Here is a 19700-nt window from a genome sequence, read left to right as displayed (position 1 = left end):
CTCTAGGCATCTGAATTAGCTGGGACCTTTCATCCCCAAGGCCGCCGTAATGCACCTACCTTCGTTCGGGGGTGCTGGTGACTCCTCTGTGGCTGCTTCCCCAGAGCCCACCTGTGTCCTGGCACTGAGGGTAAAGCGGTAGCGCGACACGGGGTCTGCTCTTTGCATCGTGAACTTGGTCTGATTGGGAGAGAAGTTTTCCACTATCTGCTTTCCTAATTTGGTTCCATTAACTGGGGAGAGATAGGTAAGTGGAATTGAACTTCAGCAACATTGACCGTGGTGGGTTGTACAATCTGTAGCTGGGAGGAGAAAGCCTTCCCGACTCTGCTGGAGAGGGCACATGTGGGACCTGCCCCGAAACCTTAATGACCCGGGGGGTAGGGGATTTGGGTTTAAGGGCAGAGCGCTGGGCGAGACCCCTCCGTCTCTCCCTCCGATGACACACCAGGGTTAATGCTTTTTCACTGATCTCATTATCTCCAGCTCACTGCAAAGTTATGTGGCTGATGCTGAAAGATTTAGTTTATAATCCCCAGGCCTTTTCAACAAGGACAAAACTTGAGTTCCTTTCTTCCTTTCAAACAGAACTAGGGCACAACCACTAGAGCTTTTGATCATTAATGCCTCCTCTGTAAAAGGCCTATTCACTATACCTCAAAGGGGGACGGTCAGGTCCAGAGATCGATTCAGAACCGCACAGAAGCACACAGTTGGCTACTAAAATTGTCAACCGCACCACACCTGGCCCTCTGAGCTTCCCAATGCGGTACAACATCACCTACTTTAGAAGGCTTACAGCTTTTCAAATGTAATGACACCCCTGTCCTTGCATGGTGACACTGAGCTCTTAAGGTCAGGTCTTCCCTACTCGGGCTCTTGACAGAGTCGCTCTATATACAGCTGCCTTAACATAAATGACACCTTGTTTGGTGTCCCCAAGGGTCGTGTGGATTCCCTTGCGTGTAGTCTGCCCCATCGGAGGAGGTCAAAACTGTCTCTCCTAGACTTACTGCTGGGTGTTGGAGACCCTAAGATCCCTGAGGGGCCGACTTGCACCCCTCATTAGACCAGGAGCTCCCTCGGTCTCGCCTGCCTCTCCTAATCCCATGGGGGAACTTCTCCCAGGTGCCTCTATCCCTCTGCAGTGCCCTTTGCACCCATAGGCTTCCTGCCGCGATTCCTTCGTGAGTTGGTGAGAATGGGGTTTCCGATTCCCAGATTAAGAGAAAAAAAGGGCGGAACGTACAGGCCACATATTTGAGAGTATATCCGATCAGGATCCCATTGGGGTGTTCTGGGTGATCCCATTCCAGGTTGATTGTCTCCAGGTTGGGCTGCCGGACTCGGAAACGCCTGGGGGCACTGGGTACTTGGGGAAGGAGGAGAGGGCAGGGGAGATGAGGGGGAGGGGGGAGGCAGGATGAGGAAGCACACAAAAACAAAGCACAAGCATGAAGGTGTTGACCTCTGGGCAACCCCCAGGCGGGATAACTGTCACGCCGGAACCCATCGGAACCACAAGGGGGCCAAAGCCCACCGCCCCATCCAGGATGCTGCTTCCCCCAGTTTAGGACAAGCATGGCTCAGACTCGGTTTAAACGGGGAAGAAGTCAGTCGAGTTTTCCTTTAGCAACTACTGTGGATCCGGCACACGTTAGGCTCTGCTCCTGCAAAGATACCTTCCAGCTGGCAGGGGACCAACCACAGCTGTTTGGCACAGAGGCTGTGGTTCCTAGGCTTCAGACAAGGATGCTCACCGCTGGGTGCCAGCAGCAGCCAGGCTCCGAGCCGGGAATGCGGGGTGCAGGGGTGAGGAGAAAGAAACCCAAGATGGGATCCACGGGCAGGGCACCAGGAGCGGGAGGGACGGGGAGAGGCCGAAGATGAAGAGAAAATGAGGGGCTGGGACAGATAGGAATAAAGAAAACAAGAGAGAAGAACGAAGAAGGAGGAAGAGAAGAAAAATGGGGGGAAAGCAGTTCAAAGGGAGGGGGAGAAATGGAAGAGGGCAAAGCAAATGCCCAGCCGATAAGCTTCGCAGGCATCTGCCTCCCAGGAGCAGGCGGACCGTGAATCAGCATCAGGGCGCCCCCTGCGGGGCCACTCTGCACGCAGACCAGCTATCCCGATGGAAGCTTCTGGATTTACAGTGCCGAGAGAGCTCTGAAGGTCCTGGGTGCTTCCGGCGGTCAGGGTGACCGTGCTTCGGCCTCTGGAGGCGGGGGTAGCCCAGGCTCCCCCAGCACCTTTGCGGGGGTCAGTCTACCAGCCTGCCTGGAATGCGGTCAGCAGACAGCACAGGTCTTCTCTTGAGCCACGATGTCCTGTCAGGGCAGGCCACCCTGGAGGTGCTGGCGTGCTGTGGGAATGGCAGGAGCCGCTCGGCTCGCGGGACATCAGCTTCTCGGGGTCGTGCAGAGGTCGCCTTGTAATGTCCGGCCAAGTCACTTGGGGGCTGCTCCAGGCCCGCCTGGACGTGCTACCCTGGTCCTGCCCCACCCCGAAGAGCTGTGGGTCACACCTACCTCCTTCCGGGGTGGTGAACTCCTTGGTTTCACTGCGAGGCCCATCGCCTCTCCCATTGACCACAACCATCTCCAGCTTGTAGTTACTGTAGGGGAAGAGGCGGGACACCACGCCACGGGGGCGGTCACCGGGGAAGCTGGCTTGCTGCCTCTTCTGAGACACCCACAGGTTCTTCAACAAGCTGCTCTCCCTCCAGTAGTAGGCCTTCGGGACAGAGGCAGGCCGGTGAGGGGACGGTCAGGTGGAGCGGGTTAGTTGTTAGTGCCGATGGTAGTGACCGGTCTTCCCTTTGCTTGCCACGGGCTCCGAATCCCGAATGCCCTCATCAGTCCCCCTACGGCTGGGGGAGCGGCCTTAGAAGCCCTGTTCATCAGCCACTAGCGAGTAAGAGTTGATGCGAAACAAGAAATGGGTGTTTCGGGTTCAATCGTTTTCCGAGCCACATCGCCTCTCTGGGTTAGGCAGGTTGGCCAAAGTTACTGATGGCGATGGTCCATCATGAGACTTATTTCCAAGCTGGGAACAAGTTGCTCAGGGAGTCCATGCCGGAACCACAAATATGAGCCCAGGGTCCCGGCATGGAAAGCTCTCTTCTGTGCTCAAAGACCACATCACCTTGAGTTGGATTAGTATGGTTTAGATTGGCAGGAAGAAGTTGAGAAGTAACAGGTTACCCCCAGAAGTCTGAATACGAGAGCTGATTTAATCCTTTGAAGTCAAACGTTTTCTTTTAATATTGTTTGAAGACCTTTAGAATGGGATAGACACATGTCCAAGTCAGGGGATGCCAGGCTGTTAAGAGCTTGGACGGGATGGCCTTCAGAAGGTGGTAAGTGTTATAAGTAGAGTCGAGAGAGTTTGGGACACAAGGAACAGTTAGCAGTAGGTAAGAAGGCCCAGGTCAGGCTGCCACACCAGCGTCACCTGGGCCTCCAATGGCAAAGGAAGGAGGAAATCCACACTTAAGAAGGGGGCCCAATGGGAGCTTAGCCAAGAAAGCCTCCAGGCAAGTAGGTAAAGAGTGCAAGTCAAATGCTGGGGAAGAGCTCATTCAAGTGTATATATCCTCTTGCCTCTTTCCCCTACCTACCAAATTCATGTCCGCAAAAGAGACTGGTTCTCTCCATTCTGCCCCCAGTTGTCCATCAGCCAACTCTCAATGACCTCTAAGTCACAGAACGTGAACTGTCCCATGCCTACAGCCTCCTTCACTTCCCGGGCAACTTTTAAATAAAGTAAGGGAGAGCCTGGCAGAGCCTGGGTCTTCTCTCCCGTTTCCGCACCTCGGCCTACCCTTTCTAAGAGGAGAGACCAGTGAGCAGAAATTGCTCACAGGCAGGGAGACCAGGAGAAGCCGAGGGCCTTCATAATCCATACGCTGGATAATCCCGAGTTGGCTGAGACAACAGGGAAGGTCTTTGGTGGCTCTCCCTGTTAGCTGGGGTTCCATGAAAGCAGACTGGGTGAGGCAAGCAGCCCAGCGGGGGCCATTCGGAGAGGGGAGGAGTGTAGCTCAGGGGTGCCTCAACACTGCTCCTAAGATACATGTGTGCCTGCTCACACATGTACGAGAAGCGTGACGTGCTACGCAGGGCCAACCCCGACCCACCACCCTTCCCGTGATTTTCTGCCGAGCAGAACCGTCAGCACATTTCTTGCAGGCCACACCTGGTAATTTTTTCCCGGGTGTATTTTTGAACCGCTAACACTAGACATCATCTTCGTGAATCAACTCTGGATCTAAAAACTATCCCTAGGACCCCTTCCAAGGATCTCATGGCCCGCGTCTGCTACCCCCTTGCCCTGGTTAGCAAGCTGGGTGGTTAGGCGGGGCTGAGAGCGGGTTTCCTCACTCGGTACTCTCTGAGTTGGCCCTGCACCGTGTCGGGATAGACGCGGTTCCACTGAAGGCTGATGGCTGTGCTGTTCAGGACTCGGATTTTAACGTCAGTGGGCGCAGCCCTGGGATCTGCAATGTGTTGGGACAGAGAACTGGTTATACAAGCGGGGCTGGCCCCTGGACTCCACGGTCCCCTCGGACTTGTTCTCTGCCGGCCTGTGCCTCCACCCCACTCTAGACACTGGGTACTCCATGAGGGCAGGGGCTATGACTGCACTTGCGGGAGTGGGGGAAAGGCCAGGGCAAAAGGGTGGCCATCTTGGTGGGAGGGATCTGCTTACATGTTTCGAAGGCAATTATTTGCTACTCTCAGATGCTGGGAGCCCCCATTTGCCCCTTCATCCCATGTGCTACCCTTCCCCACCCTGCTCTGTGTCCCAGCAGGCTACCCCCTCCGGACCGTGTCAGCTGGTCCCCTTGTTCCCAGGCTTCTGAAAGGGTTTGTTCAATAGGAGAGCTCAATAGGAGACCCCAGGGCAGGAGGAGAGGGAAGGTGGGTACCTAGTCCCCTGCCTGCCTCTCTGCGGGGCCCAGGTTGAAGGTGGTGTACTTTTCTATCCAAGGGCCGTCCTGGTTGTGGGGACTCACCTGTCCCCTGACCCTTCAAGGCTCAGAGTGTTATACTGGGGTTCCGCTGTTGCTAGCCCAGCGGGCAGCGTGGTTCCTGAACCCTGTCCTCACATTAGAGACAGTCCCCTTTGAGTGGCATTTGTTTCCTACCAGGACCCTGCAGGAGACATCACCCATAGACGAAGATGCCCTAACCTAGTTCAGGACGGGATTCTGACCCTTGACTACCTGAAGAAGAAGACCCACCCCTCCCTCATGACTGATTCTTGCCTCCATTTTCTGCACTTTGCTGCCAAAGCTGTTCTGCCCCCCCCCTGCCCCCCGCACCTCCTCCAGCAGAGCACAGCCCTCGGGGGTGGGCAGGTGCAATGGAAACTGTGGGCAGGTCCATGAAGTTCACGACTAGACACTGCTTAGTCCATACTCACCAGCCAGTAGTTCCTGCCAGTGTCCTGTCTGGAAGTGTCTGCCACCACAAAGACGAGGAGCAGGATGGACAGAGAGCCTGCTGATACCCTCCACTCATTCCCAAGTGGGTCCAGGAAAGTGGGGCCCGGGGCCCAACCCTCACTTCTTTCCATCTGACTGCGACACACAACGCTGGCTCGACTCTTGACCCCAGTATTGGCCCTTGCAACTCCCCAGGACTCTCCTCTTTCCTTCCTTCTGGTCACCCCGTCCACCTACGTGATCTTTTCTGGGATCAGACGCAGACCCACGAGGGCATGGATCGCCCTGACTGGGAGGGGCGCCACCAACCCCCCTGCTTTGCTCAGCAGCCTACTGAATTGACGTGCTGTGGACAAGGAGGCCACTGCTGTCTTAAACGCCGGGCATATACTTCCACGTACATGCCCAGAAACTTGTTGGTTCACTGAGGCTAGCCTCCAAAGAACTTGTCTTTGTAAGCCAATTCCGAAGGTTAAGAGTAACACTGGGGATGCCAGCAGGTGGCTGGTCTGGATCATTCCAGACTAAGCCTCTGGAGACCGTCTGCATTTCTTGAGGTCTCCCCTGGGGAGCCAAGAAGGAGTCTGGCCTGGGGCCCTGCTTCCTGCGGAGGAGTCTAATGATGGCTCTTTGGGAGGGAGAGTCCCAAAGTCTTGGCACTAGCAAGTCTTGGCAGTAAGGTAGATTCGAAGGCCTGGCTTCTATTTTCCAGCTTGACATCTGCTATTGTGTAATGATGGCAAGGTTGTTGCCTCGCAAGGCCTCAGGGTTCACATCCATAAAATGGGAGCATTGGACCACGTGATGATGTTCAAGAATTCTAACTAGCATTTGTGTGATGACATTTCTGCTCCTGACATTTACAAGGGGCCTGTTGCCCAACATAGGGGATTTCTCTTTCCGGGGAACCGAAGGTCCTCCCAGGATGTTCTCGGAAGGCCCTATGACCCACCCTGAGGTTCCTGGTCTGTGAGGCTGGCCTTGCGCAGCCAGGCTGGGAGGGTCCTTGCTAGCGGATGAGGGAGGGTACTCACAATCTTCCCCGGAGTAGCCGATGACAGTGTCTGGCTCAGGGCCCTTCCCAAAGTCATTTTCAGCCTGGACCCGGATCTCATAGGGTACGTAGACAGGCGTCTGCCCCACCACGTAGCGGGAGCCCCACACTGTGACGTTGTTCCACGTCTCTCGGGTTTCTCTCCGCCGCCACTTGACGATGTAGCGCAGATTGGGGCCAAAGGCAGAGGTGGCATTCATGGGCTGAGCGGGGAGAAATTGAAGGTGAGGGTGGAGCCCAGACCCGCCCACAGCCTGCGCTCTCCTTCTGTACCAGGCACGCTGCCCCCATCTGCACAGCACTGGCTCCCTCGCAGCCCTGGGAGGGTGTGCCACCCCCACACTGAGTCCCCGAAAGCCAGAGCCCTATGAATTCAGCTGCATGTAGATTTTCTGTGACAGGCTTTGCCCAAGACCTAGTCACTCTGACTCCCAGAGCCACCCGCATCTGCATGTGCACAGGGAGCCAACGTTGTAGTTTCAACAGGACTCTCCTGTGACGGATCGGTAAGAACAAAACAAGGAAACAACATGATACTCTCTAAAGTCAGAGAGGGATGAGTTGTGGTTTAGCCACAGCATGCCTGCTGCCACTGAACTCAAAATTCCAGAACTGACTTGGGTTCTACCAAATCCATGTGTGACTATCCTGTCGTTCCCAGCAGCTAACGGTGGGTGCAACACTCTTCTCTGTTCCCTGAGGGCATGGTCTAGGAATCGGTCCCCTGGGAGCCCACACTACAGAGCTGTAGACCAAGAGCCAGTCCTTGCAAGGTCCTGAAGATGAGCCCAGTGTCTTGAATCTGGGCTCAGCCCAGCTGCCAGGGCTGCTGTGAGGCCGAGCCCTCAGAACGATGGGGATGGCCATCATCCCCAACACTGTATCTCCCTGCTTCTGTTACTCATGGTGGCAGCACAGAAATGTTAATATTTCAATGGCTGAACGTGCACCTCGCAGACTTGGAAGTGGTTTGCAGCAAAAGTCATTTGGAGACCACGTATCCCAATTTTGGTTTGGAAAATATAGTCGGTGAGCCAAAATGAAGATGGGATTTTTTTCAACCCTGGCCTGGAGGGAAGCTTTTATTTCATCTAGTTCATTCCTGGACCAAAAGGAAGCCTGCACTGAAAGAACCTCGGGTACTGGTCTTCCTTCTACCCCCAACCAGCTCCAGTGGGAGGGCCCCAGAGCACGCCAAAGCTAGGTATACACGTTTAGGCTAAATCTTTTCTAGAATCCAACCTAAACCCCTCCTTCTCCTAGAGAGTAGTCCATTTTATGTCTGCTGGTACTGTCTCTGATTTTGCCAGACGAGCTGTCTATGTTCCTTGGTCACCCCTGCTCCTTCCTCCTGTCTTAAATCTTGCTTTTAGATGTGCTCCTGTTTGCTTTCTGGATGTCCGGTGCAGAGAGTGGCCTTGGGTTCTCAGGGGTGTCGAGAGCAAGGGCTTCCAGGTGCTCAAGGCCAAGAGAGCAGGCCCATCAAGACGGGGGACTGGGAGGGACCCTTACCGTCCACGTGATCTCCATGTTGTTCTTTCTGGTCCCTTCTCCCTTCACGTCGGCAGGATTGGACTCAGGGGCTGGAACCCAAATGGATGCAAAGTTCAAGTCCAATTCGCTTCACCAGAGCACAGTGAGCCACCAAACTCTCTCCCTCCCACCCGACCCGTCCCTTCTGTGTTCTGTCTTTTCTCAGCATCTCTCCACGCTCTATCCCACAGGCAACTGAACTCGCTCCGCTGTTTTCTCATGTGTATGACGTGCCTTCCTAGCTAAGACTTAACCCCCTGCCCCTACAAGCAGCGCTAATTTCTTTTGAATTTTAATCCCTCGCCAGACGGCATTTATCATAAGGCTTTCCATACTTTGGATGGTCCAGACAGCTAACTCAATGTGGATTATCCCCTTCGTGGATTATCTACTAAGTTTAATACCAGACTGGTTTATCCCCGGCATTTAACATTTTGGGGGAGCAGCCCCATGCTCAACGAGCTGGTGTGTTTTCAGAAATCTAAACACGACCCCAAGTGGGATAGGAAAAGAAATCTGACATAAGACCGGATTACGTATTTCTACTGCAAATCTCTGCCCTTGCACTTCCCTTTAAGGCAGATCACCAAGAATTATTAAGGATGTTAGTAATAATAAGACATCACAGCCAACATTTGCTGTGTGCTCACTAGATGCCAGGCATCATGGGAAGTACCCAAACCGCATTTTCAAACGAAAGCCCCGTGAGGGAGGAGGTGCCGCTATTCCCCCGATGAAGAGGTCGAACCTCGGAGACGTCAAATAACCCGCCCACGTTCGTTCCTGCGGCCAGAAACTGGGGGAACTCCGTTTGACCTCAGGGCACCTGGTTTCAGCGCCTGGTCCGTCTGCCCTCGGGTACTCACGCGCCCCGCTGGTTCGGTAGCGCTCGGAGGGGAGGCTGGGGTGGCTGCTGCCCACCTCGTTGATGGCAATGACCCGGAACTGGTAGTTGACGTATGGGGACAGCTGGAGGACGGCGGAGTTGACGCTGCCCGGGAACTTGGAATGGTCATGCCAGACCCCCGGCTGGAACTGGTCCTCTTCGAACTGGACGACGTAGTCTGAGGGGGCAAGGAAGACGGCGCTGTTTGGGAGCTGAGCTAGCAGAGTTCTTCTGCCACGTACTCCCTCGTGGTTTCCGCTAGTCTTTATCATCTCCCTTGGGTGGGCAAAGGCACGCGCAGAGTCCTCCCAAGACAGCGAAAGGGGAACCGAGGCCTCCGTGTGCTCTGGGAACAGCCCAGGGCACGTGTCAAGTGGGACAGAAGCAGGACCAGAGACCCGGTCAAAGCCTCCGGCTGCTACCAGAGACCAGGCTGCCATCCCTCCCTCGCTTTTGGATCGGAGCGCGGGGCCCCTGGCTGACCTGTGATGGGGCTGTTGTTATCGTCCCCTGGGATCCACGTCAGCCTCACGCTCCTCTCGGCCAGGTCGGTGAGCTCCAGGTCCCGGGGTCGGTCCGGCCGTCCTGGCAGTAGAGGAAGAACACAGCACGCAGGACTCCCCAGTTAGAGGCGTCCCGTCCTTGTGCGGGCCCCAGCCCTGGACACTGTCCTATGACGGGTCCCTGATGGGCTGTGGTCACCGCCAGCAGGAATCAACCCTGGCCTGCCCCATTCCCTCAGGGGGCCGAGGTAGAACAAAGAGGAGACTCCAAATTCCACCCCCACCCCAAAAGCATCAAAGGATGTAGGGCACAGAGAGAACTGGGACCGACCTATCCCATTTCTGCGGATACTCTTGGGTGCAAGTGTTTGGAAAATGCTGCCCTTTTCACGAGACCCATGCTTGTGACCCTTAGGAAAGCTGGTGAGGAAGTGTGGGGTTTTGTCTCCTTTTCTCTGGATAATTACCTTCTACTCTGCCAAGGCTTTGAGGGGGCAGGGGTCTGGGAGGGTGTCTGGAGTGCTGAGTGAGGCAGACCAGTTAGGCGCAGGGGAGGGACAAAGGCAGAGGACCGGGCCAGGGAGGAGACAGGGACTTAGTCTAGAAGTTTCAGTGGTGGACAGCAGGACAGAAGCGCCCCGCAAACATCCAAACAGGGGTGGGGGAGGCACCTTTGGGGGCTCCAGTCTCACCGGATTTCCTCAGTGGGTGTGAGGGCCATCCTGGCCCGGGGGGTAAAGCTACCTCACCCCTGACCGGTGTGGTACGCATGCCGTTTCCCCACCCTGGCTCCTCGACCCAGTTATTTCTAGATTTTGGCTGGTTGCTGGGAGGATCCGGAAGGTGAGTCACCCGAGCCCACGTTCGTGTTTGTGTGCACATGTGTAAATGCAGAGTGTGAATAGGTACATAGCAGCCGATGTGGAGAGGCCGCGAACGAGATGGGCCTACGGAGAACTTGAAGCGGGTGGGCCTTCCCGACAGCAGCCTACACGCTTCTGCGGCCAAAGCTGTGGGGACAGAACGGGCCACCGCCAGGAAGCGGTGAGCGTGGCCGCAAGTAGGGGATGGGGTGGAACGGCAGCCTCACCTGCGAAAAGCGTGGGAAGCCCGGAGTAGGGCTGCGGCGGGGCTGGGAGGTGCGGGCGGGACCCTGGGGAGTGGGGAGCGTTACCCACTTGCCTACGCACCGCACAGCCTGTCCTGTAGCACCTTCCTCCTCGGGCTCCACCCTCCCCGCTACCTAGAGAAGGTTCTGGCGAGGGTCCCGTGATTAGTACGAATTACCTTTGGGCAGGGCAGCCAAACGGTTAGTTGGAGTGGCCTGATCAGCTGCAAAGGTAAGACGGGTTATCCAGGTTAGCAGGTTATCCAGGGTTACAGGTGTTCCAGAAGGATGGGAATAGGCGGCCGAGGCTTGAACAGCTGCCCCGGGCTGAGGTGTTCAAGGCACAGCTTCACCTGCCCTTCCACGGAGACACCCCCCCCCCATGTCTTATAGAGGTCGTCTTGTTTCCTCCACGGCTGGCGTGGGGGCAGGGGGACTCGTCTCGTTCCCATCCCAGTGCCACCGTGTGCCTAGAACCACCGTCCCCGGCAGCTGTGTACCACCACCGCAGAAGAGACAGGGTGGACCAACAGCAGGGGCAAAGGGACGCCCAGAAAGAGGACAGAGGTGATGAGGCGACACCAGGGGATGTGCCTCCCTGGATGGGAAAGGCTACCTTCCTCTGGGGTTAGGATGGCCTAGTATTTACAGTCTGGCCCGGACACAGGGCAGGACGTGATGGAATCATTTTTCTAAGTGCACCGCATCTTGTGAAATCCCCTCAAGAAACCAGAGGTGGGAGGGGGAGGGAGGCTGGCAGAGGGTGTTCCCAGAATAAAGTCAAAATTCAGTCTCGCTTCGACGATGGACTGTTTTCACTGGCGTAGCGGTAGAGAGGCAGCTGTGAAGTTGGTAAAAATGATCACGAGAAGAACCCCCTGTCTACCTTCCCTCTCTCGCTCAGGAACCCTTCAGCTGAGGATTTGGGCGAGTTAATGGTTCCACTCAGGAGGTACGGTGTCCAGCCCAGCACGTTCTGAAAGGAGCAGCTTCCTAACCCTCAGATCAAATGGCGGGAGACCACCGTGCCTGACCAGCCCGCTGACCACAGGCAGGGCCCTGGGAGCCGTCCAAGGCCCACAGCTTCTCTGGCCTCGGGAAGGGGTGGCGGGGGGAGGTCAGAGTGCGTGTGAGTGGTGGCAGTTACCTAGCACAGTAAGGTAGGCCTTGGCCAAGTCTTGGTCCAGCTCAGTGCTGGCAACGCACGTGTAACTCCCCTGGTCTCGCTCAGCCACACCAAAGATGGTCAGGGAGTCGTCCTCCTTCTTCATCCTGCAAGGGCACCAGGGAGGGGTCGGGAGGAGGGCGAGCGGGCAGACAGTGGGGGCTGGGGGGAGTCCCGGGCACTGTCTGCTTTCTCCCTGGAGCGGGGGGTGGCAAGTCAGAGAGGGGAGCATCACAGGCCGGCCTGGGCAGCCACAGCTCCTCCCAGGCGACAGGAGGCCCCCCTCTCAATGCTGCGAGAGAGGCACGGTCCTCACTGTCACCTGGCGCCCTTAGGTGCCTGACGGAGGGGGAAGGGGAAGTGGGTGAAGCGGAAGCCCTGACCCACGTTCCTTGCGCTCGAATGCCCCAGTGGCCATAACGTCTGTGTCTTTCCTGTGCTGCACTCCCCTCCCAAATTAGGACACAGTTAGGTCCACGCCGCAACAGGCGGGGCTGGTATCCCTCCTCTTCCCCTACTTCTGGCTCTCACTTCAGCCCAGGCCAGTCTCGCACCCAGGCTCAGGCCAGGCGCCCTGGGCTCCTCTGAGCTCTCTCCTGCTGAGGGAGGTGGGCACCACGGAGCAGGGCGGGCTGGTGGAGCTCTGAGTATCCACTGAGTGCACGGATGCCTGCGCCTGTCTGCAGGGTACACCCCTGGAGAAGCGAGATGATCGTGGAAACCGCTGTTCCCCATGCGCGACCTCAGGGCTCTGCACAAACACCCCTGGGGATGTTAGAGGGTACAACAAAGAGCCCCGTGGAGGAAGGCTTGGACCAGCCATTCCCAACATGGACTGCACATTAGAGACCCCGTGGGGACTTTTAGACACTTTCAATGCTTCCCCTCCCCCTACATCACTTAAATCTGGACGCGGGAGGCTGGGATGGTCTGGTAAGAGTCCAAGTTGCCTATGGGCTCGGATGCCCCACCGGCACTCTGGTGGCCGGCGACTCGGGCTTGCCCTGCCCTCTGCTGGAGAACAGGGGCACTGCAAGCAGGTCTGAGGACGTTGCCACCAGCCTTGCCGAGACTTGCAGGGAGGAGGAGAGCATAGGGAGGAGGAAAAGGGGGGAGGAGAGAGTGGAAGAGAGGAGGGAAGAGAGAAAGGAGTGGGAAAAGGAGGAGAGGGAGAGGGAAGAGGAGGGGACAGGCAGAGAGCTGGGGGGGGAGAGGGAGAGAGGGACCCGGGGTTGGGGAGTCACTAATGCTGCCACGCCCCTCTGCACGCACGACACAGGTTCCCTGTCCCTGGGTTCCTCAGTGCGTCGCCAAGAGCAAGGGGGAAGGAAACGGTCCCAGACTCGTGGTAGGGAGAGAGAGGGAAGGAGTGGAAACCTGTTTCCGATGTAAAGGGGCTCGTCATCCTTCAGCCAGGAGACCGTGAGCTTCAGGGAGGGGTCGTGCTTCACCCGACACTCCAGCTGCACCGTGGTGCCCCTTTTGGCGACCTGGTCCTCGGGCATCCGGTAGATCCTGGTGGGGTCTGTGGAGAAGCCGAGGGAGGTCGTCACTGGCATGGCCTCTGCCCAGCACCCCACGTGGCCTCACCGTGTGACGCGTGTGACCTCAAGGTTAGACCGACCACGGAAAGTGGAAGAAGGTCACATTCAGTTATATGAATGAGTGATTCCAAGTAGTAAACAATCCCCAAGTCCTTTCTATCTGGCTTGGGAATAGATGATGCACTTTCTGGGGTGTAGTGGGGGTGTTGGTGGGGTCTCGGGCTTCCCTCTTTAATTCCACATGGACCAGGCCGAGAATGGCTCGGTGTTCCCAGCACCCAGGCCAGCTGGAAACCCTCGAGGACACACAGACGCACAGGGAGGGTCCCATCAGGGATCAGACATTACGTGTGGTGCATTTTCAAAGGGAACAGCGCACGGGAATCGCTCTGCGACGATGGCTTCCTCGCCTGCCCCCACGCCGCCCTCTGCCTACCAACCCTCTCCTTTACCTTTGACCTCCAGGCGGACCTGGTTTTCAGCTTTGCCCAGGATGTTGGTGGCGACGCAGGTGTAGATGCCTTGGTCCTCTTTGCGGATCATCTTGATTTCCAGGCTGCCGTTCTCATAGACATGGTAGTTGCCACCATCCAGGTTGCTGCCTTGCCCGTTCTTAAACCTCACAACAGAGCAGCACAACATGAAGCATACTGAGAGGACTGGCCCAAGGGAGTGGGGTGGCAACCTCTGGAGAGGCTGTGTGGGCAGCCTGGAGCCTGAGCCCCACAGGGTCCACCTCCAACCACTGGGCGACCCTGGCAAGTCTCTAGCCCTCGGTTTTCTTCTCTGCACAATGAAGGAGGGCACCTGGGTGGCTCAGTCGGTTAAGTGTCCAACTTTTATTTTTTTTTAACGTTTATTTATTTTTGAGAGACAGAGACAGAGCGTGAGTGGGAGAGGGGCAGAGAGAGAGGGAGACACAGAATCGGAAGCAGGCTCCAGGCTCCGAGCTGTCAGCACAGAGCCCGATGCGGGGCTTGAACTCACGGATCATAAAAATCATGATCTGAGCCGAAGTCGGACGCCTAACCGACTGAGCCACCCAGGCGCCCCAAGTGTCCGACTCTTGATTTCGGCTCAGGTCATGATCTCATGGTTCATGAGTTTGAGCCTTGCATCGGGCTCTGTGCTATCAGCAGAGCCTGCTTGGGATTTTCTTTCTCTCTCCCTTTGCTCCTCCCCCACTCTCCCTCTCTCCCTCTCTCTGTCTCTAAAACTAACTAAATAAAAAATAAACGAGGGGGCTGACCTCAGTGATCTGCCAACTTCCTCCTGGCTTCCACCCTTTAAGGTTCCCAGGTCTTACTGAATACCTAATGTGGACCTGATGGGAATGGGCACCATAAGACAGGACTCCAGGGGGGACGCCTGGTCTCCTAGAACTTACCATCGGAGTGTGGGGATGGGAGACCCAAAGAACGGGCAGTCCAGCCGTGTCCGGTTGTACAGGATCACCCTAATGAGCTGGTTCCGGGGTGACAGCATCCGAGGGGGCACGTCTGCAAGTCCCGGAGAATGGGTCTTGGCTGGGGAGGTCAGCTTTTCCAGCTACCAGCCCCCCAGTTCTTCTAGGTGCCTCGGTGGCATAGCAGCTCTCCAATCCCCAACATCCCTTCCCCTGTCAAACCTCCTCCTTTAAGAAGCCTCTCAGGGCTGGGTGAGGAAGGAGGAGGGTCACCCATCTACCCTCAGCCTACGCTACATCTAGTCCGGCTTTTGCAAAGGGCCTCCCCAGATTATCCAGCAGGTTCTATAACTCCCTCTCCACAACCCCAAGGCATCTCCCGGTCGCCTCTGCCCTCTCCCTGCTCTGGGAGGGACACCAACGGATTCAGAACCATTTCCTACCCCCAGGACACTGAGAACGCATGCAGAACTGGCCTGGATAGTGGAAGGGGTGAGACAGGTCCCTCCCCGTCATCTGGAGGGGGAAAGGGCCCCAAATCGACTTCTAACAGGGAACTAATTGTCCACACATCCAGATCCCTGGGTCCGAAGTCCCTCATCCTCCCCAGAAAATTCATCTTCAGTGTCCATGCTTCCCCCATCCCGCCGCTCTCTTGCCCCACCCAGCCTGGCTGACCTCTGGAGAAGAACACCCAGGGAGGCTGCACTGAGGGCGAGCGGAGGGGTGCACTCACCCAGCACACTGACGAAGGCGTTGGCCAGCAGGTAGCCGTGCTCGTTGGACGTGTTGCACTGGTACACAGCCCTGCTGCTGATCTGGGTGTCCCGGAAGATGATGGTGTCCCCGGCCACCTCGCGGTTTGGGTTGGGTGGTGCCGCTTCAGATAGGAAAGACGGTCCACGTGAGCAACAGGAGGGGCAGGGTGGAGGGCACTTGGGGCTCTGGCCAGGGCCCCCTAGGACGACCGGGGTGCTGTGGAAGAAGCACCAGAAGTCCCGGCTTCCGGCTCGACTGCTGCCTAGCTGTGTGACTTTGGGCCCATCATCAAACCTACCGGGGTTTGTCCCTCAGTCTGTCCCATGGGACTGTGAATCCCTGCTCCTCCTATTCAGCAGCTGGGCAGACGTGGTTGACAGCATAAGCCGCGGCAACAGAAAGGGGTTTGAATTCTAACCGCATCACCTGCCCGCTTTATTCAGTTGCTGTAAGCTCCAGCATCCTTGTGTGGGGGATGGGGATGATAGGTCACCCTGCGGGGCTCTCAGGAGGGCGACCTGAGATGTTATGCATGCATAAACTCATCAGCAGAGGCCTGGCACACACAGATTATGATGGTCGTTATTATTTTAATCCAATGTGTGCACACCCAAGTGTTTTGAAAAGGACAAAGGAAAGTACAACCGGATGGGACCTACCACCTTCCCATCCTCTGAGCAGAGCATTCTTCAAACATTCAGAGTTAAACCCATAAGCCAATGTCTGTTGAAACTGAATGAGTCCCTAGGTTTGCCAAAGCTTCCTGATCTTCGCAAGAAACGTATCCTAAACCGAGAGAGAACATTTGCTCCCACGGTTCTTCTAGTACGGCTGGCTTGTGATGCAGACGGCCGGGGCCGAGGAGTGGCTGTGGGGTCTCAGTCCTGCTCACATGTCAGTCTGGGACTGGGACAGACTAATAAATCTTTCTGGGCCTCATTTCCCTTCTCTGTCAAACGGGGGAGAATTACTCCCATCCCACTCTGAGGAGCTTATTAAGAGAATGATAATAAACATTTTAAAAAAGGGGGGGGCGCCTAGGTGGCTCAGTCGGTTAAGCATCCGACTTCAGCTCAGGTCATGATCTCGCGGTCTGTGAGTTTGAGCCCCGCATCAGGCTCTGTGCTGACAGCTCAGAGCCTGGAGCCTGCTTCAGATTCTGTGTCTCGCTCTCTCTCTGTCCCTCCCCTGTTCATGCTCTGTCTCTCTCTGTCTCAAAAATAAATTAAAAAACATTTAAAAAATTTAAAAAATTAAAAAAAGAGAACGATAATGAGCTGTATGAATAGTTTTCTAGAAGTGTAAAGAATTTCCACTTCCCATCTTTCGCTAGAAGGTGACTTTCTGCTCTAAGATTCCTGGGCTGGACCGGGTGCCTTGGCTTGGATGGTCTGTGAACCCATCCAGCATCGCTCAGACCCACAGCAACAGTGGGCTGAGGGCCACCCCAGGTCTGGCCCCTCAGGCGCCACTCCACAGATAGCAAGTGTCAGCCCGGAACTGGGGAATCAGCAGGAGGTAAATGAAGACACGGTCAGCATCCTTATCACCCGTCCCCAAGTCCCCACTCAGCAAAAAGGCACAAAGAAGTCAACGCCAGCAACTTCAATGCCTCCTTCCCTGGCAATTCTCATGGAGCCCACTTTCCTCTCAGTCACTCCCCTTAAGTGACCGGTGACCTTTCCAGGGCCAAGGCTCAGTTGCAAGTCCTGGGCTCTGCATTTATTTAATGGTGCTGTGAAGTCTGGTGCCTTTGTCTGCCCTGTTCCCAAAGTGCTGTCAGGACACAACAGCAGAGGGCAGGCGGCGTCCGTGTCTCTGCTTGTGCCCAGTGGAAGGACACCGAAGGGTGGGGGAAGCTATGTGCTCAGCAGTGGAAGGGCACTGACCGGGGCGGGGAGGGGGAAGGTATGTGCTCAGCACCGGACGGTGCGGGCATGTTGCACTCTCACGGAGATCCACAAGGACATTTTCTAACGTGAACGCAACTGGCGAGAATATGACGGGAAAACTCGACCAACAGCCCCATCTGGAAGGGGCCCTGGAATCACCTACTCCAGCCATCGGGCAGGATGCAATTTCCCCAAATCTGGGCATACTCATTAACTGTGCTGGCGCGTCTCTGCTGTCATGGGGAGGTTCTTCCTCACATCCAACCTGCTTCTCATTTCGCCCTCAGCAGAGAGCGGGGTCTGGGGAACTACCGACAGGTTTCCTGTCCTCTCGCACAAAGGTGAGGCAGATTTCCTGTCTCTTGAGATGTCCACAGGGATGGGACGCTCCAGAAGCAGCAGCCAAGGGGCTGTTCTTTGACTTCACTTCTGGGACCACTGGGGCTGGCCCAGAGGGATGGGGATCTGGGGCCTCAGCAGAGACAGGAGAGACAGCGGAGTCGGGTGAGACCACGGCTCGTTACTTACATTGCAAAGGTTCCCCGTTTACCATCCACTGGACGGTGGGCTTGGGGTTCCCATTGGCTCGACACACCAGTCTCCCGTCCTCGCCAGGAGCCAGGATAAGGTTCTTGGGTTCGTCCAGCCAGTAGGGAGCAGCTGGAAGACAAACACAGTGCAGGCAGGGGGGTTAGACGGCATGGGGCAGGCCAAAGACACCAGACCGGCTCCCTCTAGGAAGGCAGGAGCCCCTGGGTGCCAGCTCCAGGCCCTCACCACCTGCCCAGGGCTCATCCTCATGGGATGACTCAGTCCAGCCTGCCTTTGGCTGGCTTGGAGCCACAGATGCCACCCGGTCTATTTTGAGTTCGCAGAACAATAGTTCTAAACTGGGGCCGCTCGTTAGAATCCTCTGAAGAGCTTTTAACAAACACGGACACTGGGGCCTGTCGGAGACCTATTGAGTCAGAATCCTCAGGGGAGGAGGCTTGGGCAGCAAATGCTTTTAGAGCCCCACAGGTGTTCATGATGTGCACCCAAGGGCTCGAGCCAGGGAAGGTGGTCAAGTGTGCACGGGGCTGGCCCCTCTGGGTTTCTATGGCTATCGCTGCAAGATCTGACCATTTAGAGAAGACCTCGTATTTATTCTTTTAGACACTGGGCTCTGGTAGGGCAGAGCTGGCTAGCCCTTCTAATTGTGGACATGTGGACTTTTTTCTGAGAAGGTCCTTTGCATCGGATTGTCAAAGATCTTGATGCCCCCAACAAGGTCAAGAACCCTCGGTCCGAGTGTCGTGCTGAGACTAAAGTCACAGGATCAGCTGACCGCATGCTACGGAAGTTCTTGTACTATTGGCATCAGACCTCACCGTCCTCACCGTCCTTTCGGCCCCGGGCTGAGAGGCGACTGGTGCACCCCACCACCTGTGGCGGGGACCCAGAAAGGCACGTGCTTTACTGCCCGCGATAGCTCAGGGGGGCCATCCGCGCTCGGGGGAGAGGGAAGTGATTTTTTTAAAAAACAATTTGGGTCGTGATAATTCCCCATTTGTAAAAAGAACCACACACAAGTACACAGACAGCACAGGGCCAAAACGACACGCCGTGAATTAAAATGCAAAAGTAAATAAAGACAAGGCTCTGGGTGAAATCCAAATGGACCATGGAGGTACATTCTTGTGGAGGGAGCCCTGGGCACAACAGAGAGGTGGGTGATGGTCAGGGTGGGTCTCTTTCCCTTAGTACCCACCGTGCACACACACACTCTCTCTCTCTCTCTCTCTCTCTCTCTCTCTCTCTCACATCCATGGGGTGATACCGTCCCTGGCAGGTCACTTACCACGAACCAGTGTTGCTGGGTCTCCCCTGCTCACCCGGCCCGCCCCCCAGAGGGAAGGGTGGTCGTGGCATGTAGGGCTGGCAAAATCAGCATAATGAGAAATACACACAACGTACCCTTTACTCTCACCGAGATCGTGTGCCGGATGCTGCCCATCTTGTTGGAGGCCAGGCAGAAATACTCTCCAGAGTCCTCCTCGGAGACGTTGGTGATGCGCAGAGCCTTGTTAAAGTTCTCAAACTTGGCCTTGTCTGATGGGAGGTCCCCACCTTTCTTGTACCACGCAATATCTGGTGTTGGGCTGGGAGAGGGACCAAGCGGGAAACACGGACTCATCACCAGCTGCGGCCCTGCTGTTCTTCTACAGAGTCTGGGACACCCAGGTGACCTTAAAGTGGACTTGGGCCCAGAAGGACGCGTGTCCTATGAGAGCCGACCTCTCCCATAGACAGGGGACGCTCGGCCGCAGAGCACTGAGGGACTTACGTAAAGTCACGTGAGGTTCTAACACACGTCCAGGATGCCTACCCATCTCCCTTCCCCATTACCCATGAAGGAAACA

The 19700-nt window shown here is 56.2% G+C and overlaps 1 protein-coding gene across 12 annotated transcripts in view; it reads right to left on the bottom strand.

Annotated features, from left to right (window-relative positions):
- Positions 1-19700, bottom strand: part of NFASC (neurofascin) — a 181722-nt gene that overhangs the window by 30744 nt on the left and 131278 nt on the right. For 6 of the 12 annotated variants that reach the window (XM_030302726.1, XM_032591774.1, XM_032591775.1 and 3 more), the window contains 16 exons: positions 19255-19439; positions 17827-17958; positions 15384-15527; positions 14630-14741; positions 13695-13861; positions 13076-13223; positions 11681-11805; positions 10713-10757; positions 9406-9507; positions 8903-9100; positions 8016-8086; positions 6484-6706; positions 4383-4498; positions 2529-2733; positions 1250-1372; positions 60-233 (listed from right to left, as the gene is read on the bottom strand). In XM_030302726.1, coding sequence (XP_030158586.1) covers positions 60-233; positions 1250-1372; positions 2529-2733; positions 4383-4498; positions 6484-6706; positions 8016-8086; positions 8903-9100; positions 9406-9507; positions 10713-10757; positions 11681-11805; positions 13076-13223; positions 13695-13861; positions 14630-14741; positions 15384-15527; positions 17827-17958; positions 19255-19439 — 2270 coding nt within the window. The remainder of the gene's footprint in view (positions 1-59; positions 234-1249; positions 1373-2528; positions 2734-4382; positions 4499-6483; positions 6707-8015; positions 8087-8902; positions 9101-9405; positions 9508-10712; positions 10758-11680; positions 11806-13075; positions 13224-13694; positions 13862-14629; positions 14742-15383; positions 15528-17826; positions 17959-19254; positions 19440-19700) is intronic. The other 6 variants (XM_032591777.1, XM_032591778.1, XM_032591780.1 and 3 more) reach the window with 3 other exon arrangements.

The sequence above is a fragment of the Lynx canadensis genome, chromosome F1, assembly GCF_007474595.2.
Source record: "Lynx canadensis isolate LIC74 chromosome F1, mLynCan4.pri.v2, whole genome shotgun sequence".
Taxonomy (NCBI): Eukaryota; Metazoa; Chordata; class Mammalia; order Carnivora; family Felidae; genus Lynx; species Lynx canadensis.
This window is presented reverse-complemented; position numbering and strand designations above follow the sequence as displayed.